This window comes from Prosopis cineraria, unplaced genomic scaffold (assembly GCF_029017545.1).
Source record: "Prosopis cineraria cultivar Desert tree isolate PC_DT_omini unplaced genomic scaffold, ASM2901754v1 PC6, whole genome shotgun sequence".
Taxonomy (NCBI): Eukaryota; Viridiplantae; Streptophyta; class Magnoliopsida; order Fabales; family Fabaceae; genus Prosopis; species Prosopis cineraria.
In genome coordinates, this window is record NW_026555337.1 from 11,270,479 (window position 1) to 11,279,414 (window position 8,936).

The 8,936-nt window shown below is 31.5% G+C and overlaps 2 protein-coding genes across 2 annotated transcripts; both read right to left on the bottom strand.

Annotated features, from left to right (window-relative positions):
• Positions 1–618: 618 nt before the first annotated feature.
• On the bottom strand, positions 619–5,228 carry LOC129313869 (aspartic proteinase CDR1-like; the record flags this gene model as incomplete). The annotated part of the gene is made up of 3 exons (XM_054957268.1): positions 619–983; positions 3,283–3,657; positions 4,286–5,228. Coding segments are annotated over 3 exons (1,683 nt in total), but the record flags the coding sequence as incomplete, so codon positions are not given.
• Positions 5,229–6,533: 1,305 nt separating this feature from the next.
• Positions 6,534–8,587, bottom strand: LOC129313870 (aspartic proteinase CDR1-like). Its single transcript, XM_054957269.1, has 2 exons — positions 7,642–8,587; positions 6,534–6,937 (listed from the first exon to the last, which is right to left on the bottom strand). The coding sequence occupies exons 1-2, from the start codon at positions 8,585–8,587 to the stop codon at positions 6,534–6,536; spliced, it is 1,350 nt and encodes a 449-aa protein (XP_054813244.1).
• Between the last annotated feature and the right edge of the window lie 349 nt (positions 8,588–8,936).

The window sequence follows — 8,936 nt, forward strand, 5'->3', positions numbered from 1 at the left end:
ATTATTATTATAATTTTGCATAAAAAATATTTAAATTGTTAAAATTTCATCTGAAAATTTAAAATTGTAGACTATTGTAAAAATGTTAGTGTGATTTTTTTTTTCTTCATCCCAATTTGTTACTGTTCAAATGAAATTCTAAAAATAGTAAGGGCAAGACTCTCTAACACAAACTGTAAGTTGACTTGGAATGTAAGAAGAATGTAAGAAGAATCAAATGTTGATTCAATGAATTGTAATGCGTTTCTGCATTCAGATAAGACCACTTTTAGGACGCCTCTATCTTATTTTAAGTTGGGTTCCTTTAACAAAGCACTATGATATGACAGTTTATAAGAGCACTTTTGCATAGAAGCGTTCCGATATAATTTTTAGTTAGAATATTAGAATATAAAATGCCTATTGAAGTGTTTATTAAAATAAGTGCTACAGTAGGTCATGTTTTTTTTTTCAGAGAATTTAAATATAAGTGCTCTGAAATGTTTCACTTTAATTTTCAAGAACATTTTTACATGTAAGCGCTTTGTTAAGGGCATTTCTGCAAGTCTGTTTTATAATAGTGATATTTGAGATAATCCTCTCCACGGATGAACGTAAAAGACATGCAATCAATGATCATTAGGGCTGGTTGGAGCAATCCATCGGCTTGAATGAAATGATATTATTGTGAATATTACCAAAAAAAAAAATGATATTATTGTGAAGATCGTAGCCAACCAAGAAGTCTATTTGAGCTACGTTCCCTATAAGTGCTGCACCATCACTTGACATGGCTTGAAAAGCAAAGCACACTACACTTGGAGTAACCGCAAAGAAAATATTATGTGGACTCAACACGACATCGGCGTCGCCATTAAAATGAAGAGTAATAATGGGAAACTCGAAGGTTTCAACGCTTCCTGATTCATAGCAAAGACTGAAATTTAGATTGCTTGGATTTGAAGTTCGATCTAATTGGATATTTTCTGCCACTTCTGATTCCACTTCGGAGAAAAATCTTTCGGCAGTAACAAGATTGTTGTTCCAGAATCAATCACTGTGTTGCCCTCATCTGCGATAGTCTCTAGTTAAGTTAGCCTATCATGTTTACTATTCCACTAAATGCATAATGAGTGAAAATGTATGTAATTAACAAAATGATTTATAATTTTGTTTTACTATGTATTGGTGTAATGAACAACAAGGAAATTAGAAAATTAAACATGCATGGAAGTATCGAATGAACTAACTATAATATTAATAGAAATTATAATTATAGTAAGCATATCAATAAAAGGAGTGGAATTTGCTGAAATGAAAAAAAGAATAAGCAACTTGGATGGAGAATGAATGACCAAAATTAATATATCCAAGGAAAAATAATAAACACTAGAAAAGGACAAATATAAAGACACAAATAAATGCGGGCACATTTTATCACTATTAATATTCTTTTTGTTTTTGTTTTCTTTCCAAGTTTACTGCACCAATTAATTTGGTATATATAAAGTCATGACATATATGTCATGGCCAAAAGTGTATGCACGTTAATCCTTTAACTTTATACAATATTTTATTTAAGTCTTTTAATTAATTATAAAGTATTTTTTTAGCACTCTAATCTAATCCCTATTAATTATAGTTTTATCAACAGAAAATATCATGATAGTATATTTTAAATGCTTATAAAATATTTTCAAATATTAATATATTACGTTTAATTTTTTAAAAACTAATAATGATTGACACAAAAAATAATCATTAGTGGTGAATCACGTTGAATGAGGTCTACAGTGAAACCAAGTTTGGTTGATTTTATGTGGAATGTGGTAAAAGTACTTGAAAGGATAAAGATTGTGAAAGAGACCAGAATATAGGGTTTAGAAGATGAGACCGCTTCGATGAGGTGTTTTGGAGATATAGTTGAGGTATGAGGTGTTAGTTTTTATATATATATATATATATATATATATATATATACAACTATATATAGAATAAGATGTCCCTTTTTTAAACAAATGTAAAATAAATTAAATTTAAAACTGAAGATACGTTGTAGGGAGTACTTATAATCCCTGAGTGAATAATTAATTAACCTGGCCATTGTATTATTCTCAGGGACATTTAAACATAAAAAAAAACGTATATGATTTAAAATACTAGGAGAAGTTGAAAAAATGGTAATACTATTTCAAGGCATATATTGTTTTTGTCTCAACTTAAATATTGAGTCTTGTACGTTGCGTGGAGCTCAAAAATAAGGAATGTTATCACAACTTATAAACAATATAGCTTTGTTAGATATATCTAGAGAATATTTTATTTTTAATTCTAATATATGGGGTATGGGGAATTCAGTGTATACTTTAAAAGAATGATCACATTCAAACCTGTAGTTGCATTAAAAAACTGTACAGGGAAGATCTCTATAGAGAATAATATTTCATATTTTTTAGATGATTTCATTTAAGGAAGGTCATCTCATGTTCTAGCATTTAAGATGAAAAAACTCAAGCTGTGACTTGTGAGAACTAATCTCATTTACTTTGGAGTCCTACATTGGTTGATTTAATTTTGATACTAAACTACAATTACGAGACCATTCGTTTTTTAAATTTTACCATTTGGCACTAATTAAACATTTTCTCCATTGTAAAAAGTTCATGAATACCATTAAATTTTGCAATGTTGTCCCCCTACATTCACAAAACAATAATGTAGATAATGCATTCAGAAATATACTTTTATACACAAAGTGATTATGAATGTATTGATAACATATAGGCCTCATATGTACATAGAATCAAAATATTATATATCTTTCTTTTTAAATGTATGCGTGAATGTAAGAGATTCAATTAACAAATTTGAGGTGACACTGTATAATATGATCAATGTAAGCAACTGAGCATATCATGTAAATAAAATAACTTGAAGATTACATCTAAAAAAAAACGTTGTTTCATAAAGTCAGGCCCCTTAAGGGTTGAACCGTTCAGAACCGACTTTTAAGCCAAGAGTCAAAATTAAGGCAGGAGCTGGGAATAAATATTATTGAGGAACCAGGCGGGCCATGAATGACTTGAAATTTAAGGGTGATCTTAATTAGCTAATTAACAGTAGAAGAGAAAACACACAAGACTTGGAGAAAAAGGAGGATGACGACAAAGAGGAAGATGAAAGAAGACGAAGATTAAAAGAGCAAACAAGAACGTTGAAGTTGTTTACAGTACACACAGAGAGAGAGAGAGAGAGAGAGAGAGAAACCAAGTTGTTCTTCTCATAGATAAGAGAGCTTTGTACAATCCGCAGGCTTGAAAGAAACAAGATTCTTCTGAAGGTCATGCCCAATCAAGAAGTTCAACTGAGCCACATTCCCATAAATAGCAATATCTGAAGTATCTTTGAAAGAAAAGCAAGCCACTTCATAATCCACCATAATGAATGTGTTGATTGCATCTAGCAGTACATCTGCACCTTTAAAATGAGCAGTAATGATGGGAGCTCCAACATCCTCAATCCTTTGTGTCTCATAACAAAGGTCACCAAGTGGGTGAAAAGCACGATTTGATCTTTGGTCCATCACTATTGAAACCTCTGCTTTAAGTTCAGTGTAAAAATCTCGCGGCAAGTAAGTCACTGTTGTCCCAGAGTCAATTACTATGTTGCCCTCCGTCCCTTCATATGTGAATTATTCCTCATTATTCTCAAAGCATACTAAGCTAGCAAAAGATAAATTAAAAAGCAACAGATAACATTAAACAAATCATTAAAAAGGCAAATTGAATCTTAAACTATAAATTTAGGAGCTTCAATTCTGGGATCCTAAATTTATTTTTAGTATAATGTTTCATTTTAACTTTTAAAAATGATGCAATATCACTCGTACTGATTATAAAAGTTAACTTTATTCATTTATTAACCAGAAAATCACAAAAAATGATGTCAAATATTACAGAAAATGATAAAAAAAATTACAGACAAGGAACCGAAAAATCATTAAAAAATGACAATTTTTTTGTCCTTTTCTGTAATTTTTGAGATTCTTTTATATTATTTTCTAATAAATTAATGGTCAAGTTAACTTTTGTTAATAATAGAAATAACGTTGTATCGTTTTCAAAAATTGAAAAAGAATATTATATAAAAAACGAGTTTAGAATCCTATATACTCTTGAACTTATAGTTTGGTAGCAAATTTGTCATTTAACCCTTAAATAAAATGTTAATATATGTCAAGTGTGAGTCAACTAGGGGTCAAGTCATCCTAGAGCACAAAATTTAATATCATTGAATGAATCATCACCTGATGGCATCCGTATTCTTTTGCCTGCCACACTCATTGCTTCCAAGGTCAAGTAATAGTAAGTTGGTGGCCATTTGGAGACCAAAGGAGTAGATACAACATCAGGTCCAGAAAATAAAGCACTCTGACCAAATTTCAATTTAACAGAAGAAGCCACAAATGGTGGAACTAAACAGTACGAGAAGTAGCCATCAATGAAAGAGCTTATTTGTGAGACTAATGATAATGGTCCTCGTCCGAGGCCAACAATACCAGAAGTCTTTCTTGAAAACTTTTCATTATTGTTATACCCACATCCAAATGTAAATCTTGTAAATCTCACTTTTCCACCACTTGTAGATCCAAGTGTTAGTGTGTCATGGCTGATGATTCCCTCTGAAGTTGACCCACCTCCATATTTCTCAAAGTATCTGCAAACATTAGACTGATCACAAGACTGTTTGCTTACCGATCGTCTTGCAGATTCGCATCGTTGGGAATCACACAAAACGTTAATGTGAGTGTATGAATTTAAGGGATTGAATTTATCAGCTTCTTGTGGGAAACATGATTGACATGGCAAGCACTGTAACCAAACAAGGTCACTTCCTGTGTCAGCGAATCCGCGAGTTTGGAATTCTGGGGTGCCTATGGAATATGTCATCAAGTATTCTCTTCCAGAGACATTAATGTCTGCTTCAGGATCGTCATCATGGTTTGTTTCTGTAGAAACATTGTTATTTGGGGAGAAATAGTTCAAGCGCTTGGCGGATCGACGTAGAGCATAGTGCATTTTCTGGTATGGTGTTGTGGAATTATCGTACAGTGGAGAAAGTGGTGAATCACGGTGTATGAGATCCATAGTGAACCCAAGTTTTGCTGCCTTGGTGAAGACTATGACAAAAGTACTTGAAAGGATGAAGATTGTGAGACGGAGAATAAGGGTTTTGAGGATAGAGCCATTTTGGTGATGAGTTTAATTTTGGAGATAGATGAGAGGATGAGTATATATACAATCCATTATTCCCTATTTGTTTACACACACATATGGATTTACCCATACATACATATATACAATTATGTTCTTTTGAGTCTCTCTTTTTCTCTTATCCGAATGTACAACAAATACATGAATGTAGAGGTAGGATCCAATCTACTAATTTTGAGGTTCTCTTAAAATGACAGATGCTAGCCACTAGAATAAATGTAAGCATAAGTAGTTAGGAAATTATATCTTGAGGATATGGTTCAATGATTGAATTGAATGAATTGATGATAAGCCTCAGCACATCTAAAGTTGTAAAGTTGTTGTTGAGTTTTTATCCTAATTCCTAGAAAAAAAATTTACACTTTTTTTTTTCAAATTTTGTCCGTATATTCATTATTTTTAGGGAAAAAGAGCATTACAAACTTTGTGAATGCATTAATAATAATTGAAGACTTCAAATTATTGAAATGTCATAGAACAAATTAAAGAATCATGATCTTTATTTGTAATCAACTAATAATTTATTAAAATCAATGGAATGTGACTCATAAATTTAAATGAAGTTAGTTATGAATTTAACTAATATTAATTGTGAATCAATAAAATGTCAATTATGAATAGATAATTAGTTTTATGAATTTATATATCATCACTTTTAAATTTAAGGATATAAGTTGCTTGTGAATTTTAGGAAGGCCACTAATAAATTTGTGAAAATTTAGTTACAAATAAATAGATTGTCTCGTGAATTTATGCATCACTTATGATTTAGAGAAAATTAGTTGTAAAAATTCAAAGAATATTATATATAAATATATGGAGTAGCAGTTATGAATGAATATGAATAATTTTAATTGTAAATTAATAATTTAGAGACCCTATCATATTTTTTAAATATCCATTTACAAAGTAACTTTCCTCAAATTCACAAGTGGTTGTCTCTAAATTACAAGTGATGATATATATGTATTCATAAATTATCTATTCATTTACGATTGCTTTTCCATATTTTTACATTCAACTTTTCTTAAATTCATAAGTGACCTTTTATTAGTTATTTCAATAATTAAAAAATATTTTAATTACAAATAAAGACTATGGCCGTTTTGCCTTAATATTTTTACAAGGTTCATAATTATCATTTTCCTTTACTTTTAATCTGAATATACACATACATAGTACACACACATCTTATAAATTATCTGCTTTATAATTTTTTTTTTATTGAAAGTCATATTTTCTATTCAAAATAAAAAAATGTAATAATAAAATCAAGTGTTGTTATGGATCAGAGAGTGTGGTACAATCCGCAGGCTTGAAGGAAAGAAGATTGTTTAGAAGGTCATAGCCAACCAAGAAGTTCAACTGAGCCACATTCCCATAAACAACTTGTGATGAGGCATCTTTGAAAGCAAAGCATGCCACGTTATAATTCACCATAACGAACATATTCACTGCTTCTAACCGCACATCAGCACCTCTAAAATGAACCGTTATGGTGGGACCCCCAACATTCTCAACCCGGTCCGTTTCATAACATAGCTCTAAAAAACCGTACGGGTCTCGCGCCCGGTTTAATCTCTGGTCCACCACTGCTGCCACCTCAGCTTCCAATTCAACGTAAAAATCTAATGGTAAGAATGTAAGTGTTGTCCCGGAATCGATGATTATATTGCCCTCCGTCACTTCATATTTATGTAACGAAACATAAATAGTGTTCAAATAATTAAAAAAAAAGAGCCTGAAAGCACTAAATTTGCAATAAAAAATTTAAAAAAAAAGAAAAATATCACTCCAGGTCCTTATAGCATTTTTTGATTGCACAGAAAATTAGATTTTACTGACAATACAGACTATCTCCCAAAATACTAAAAGCAAATGGTAAACTTCTCTCAATCGCTTGTTTAAGTGATGAAAATTGCTATAACTTACACCAACTTTAATTGTTTAGGACGTCCATATATTTTAATCGGGTCTTGTTTTTAACTCATGTAGTCCCTATATTTTTTAAAAAATACCATGTAGTCTTATGCTTATTTGATACCCTTCTCCCTCATCTTAAGAAAATCAGTAGAATTTCTTTTTCTGTTTTTTTTTAATAAAACTAATTTTTTTATCAGACAATTTTTAAAATTTTTTTCACGTCAGTATGTTTTTTCCATAGTCGTCTAATGGGTTAATTGTACATTAACTTCATCTCAGTATTATTATAATGTTGTTTTGACTAACGTAACATTTCATATTGAGCAAACAAAAGGGATGGAAAACCACAAAAATAAACTATATGGACTAAAAACGAAATATGACTAAAGTATAGGGACTTGAGGTGATATTTTCTCAAGAACAAAATTTTATCAAACGAAATGTAAGAAAATCAAATATTAATCACCTGATGTCAACTGTAATCTTTTGTTTCCAACGGTCATTGCTTCCAAAGTAAGGTAATAGTGAGATGGTGGCAACAATCTTGATACCAAACGAGTGGAGACAACACCAGGTCCAGAAACGACAGCGTTCTGACCAAATTTCAGTTTACCAGAATAAGACTCGAACGATGGAACTAAACAGTACGAGAATCTGCCTTCAATGGAGGGACTGAGTTGTGAGACTAATGATAATGGACCTCTTCCAAGGCCAATGATACCAGAAGTCCGACGAGAAAATTTTCCCTTATTGTTATACCCACATCCAAACGTAAACCTAGGAAATCTCACTTTCCCACCACTTGCAGAACCAAGTGAGAGTGTGTCATAGCTGATGATTCCCTCTGAAACTGAAACTCTATCACCATACGTTTGTTTGTATTTGCACATATCAGAGTCACAAGAGAGTTTGGATACCGAATTCCGCGCAGAATCACAACGTTGGGAGAGACATCTGACGTTCACATGAGACGAGGAATCTAAGGGATCGAATTTATCAATGTCTTGTGGGTAACATGACTGACATGGCAAGCATTGTAACCAAACAAGATCACTACCTGTGTCAGCAAACCCACGAGTTTCAAATTCTGGTGTGCCTAACGAATATGTCATTAAGTATTCGAATCCAGAGACATTAATGTCAGCTTCAGGATCATCTTCGATTGTTTCTACAGAAATGTTATTATTATTGGGGAAGAAGTGGTTCAGGCGCTTGGCTGATCGACGTAAAGCATAGTGCATTTTCTGGAATGGTGTTGTGGAGTTATCATATAATGGAGATAGTGGTGAATCACGGTGTAAGAGGTCCACAGTAAAACCAAGTTTGGTTGCTTTGACGAGGAATATGGAAAAAGAACTTGAAAGGATAAATACTGTGAAACAGAGAATACAGCGTTTAGAAATTGGAGCCATTTTAATTTGGTGAGTTTAATTCTGGAGATAGTTGGGAGGAGTATCATCCAACATATTGTTGGTGTTTTGTTTATATAGATTTCAATTTAGAGTTGGCTTGCTCCTACTAGGTATGATCCAATGCTTATTCCTCCTGCTCTCCTCCTATCATTAAATAAAATAAATTTAAAATGTTAAATTTTATAGTATAAATTTAATATTATAATAATAACATTATTACTTACTCTTAAAAATAAATTTATTATTTAATATAATAACAATAATAATTTTATAGTATGTTAAATTGCAACCATTAAAGTTGAAATTTAAGAATATAATAAGAAAGATAAAAGGAGGATAAGAGGAGACA

Excerpts from the sequence above, each read along its gene's own strand:
- LOC129313870 (XM_054957269.1), bottom strand. The coding sequence starts at position 8,587 with ATGGCTCCAATTTCTAAACGCTGTATTCTCTGTTTCACAGTATTTATC. Across the intron at positions 6,938-7,641 it reads AAGATTACAGTTGACATCAG|TGACGGAGGGCAATATAATC; the intron begins GTGATTAATATT and ends ATAAATATGAAG.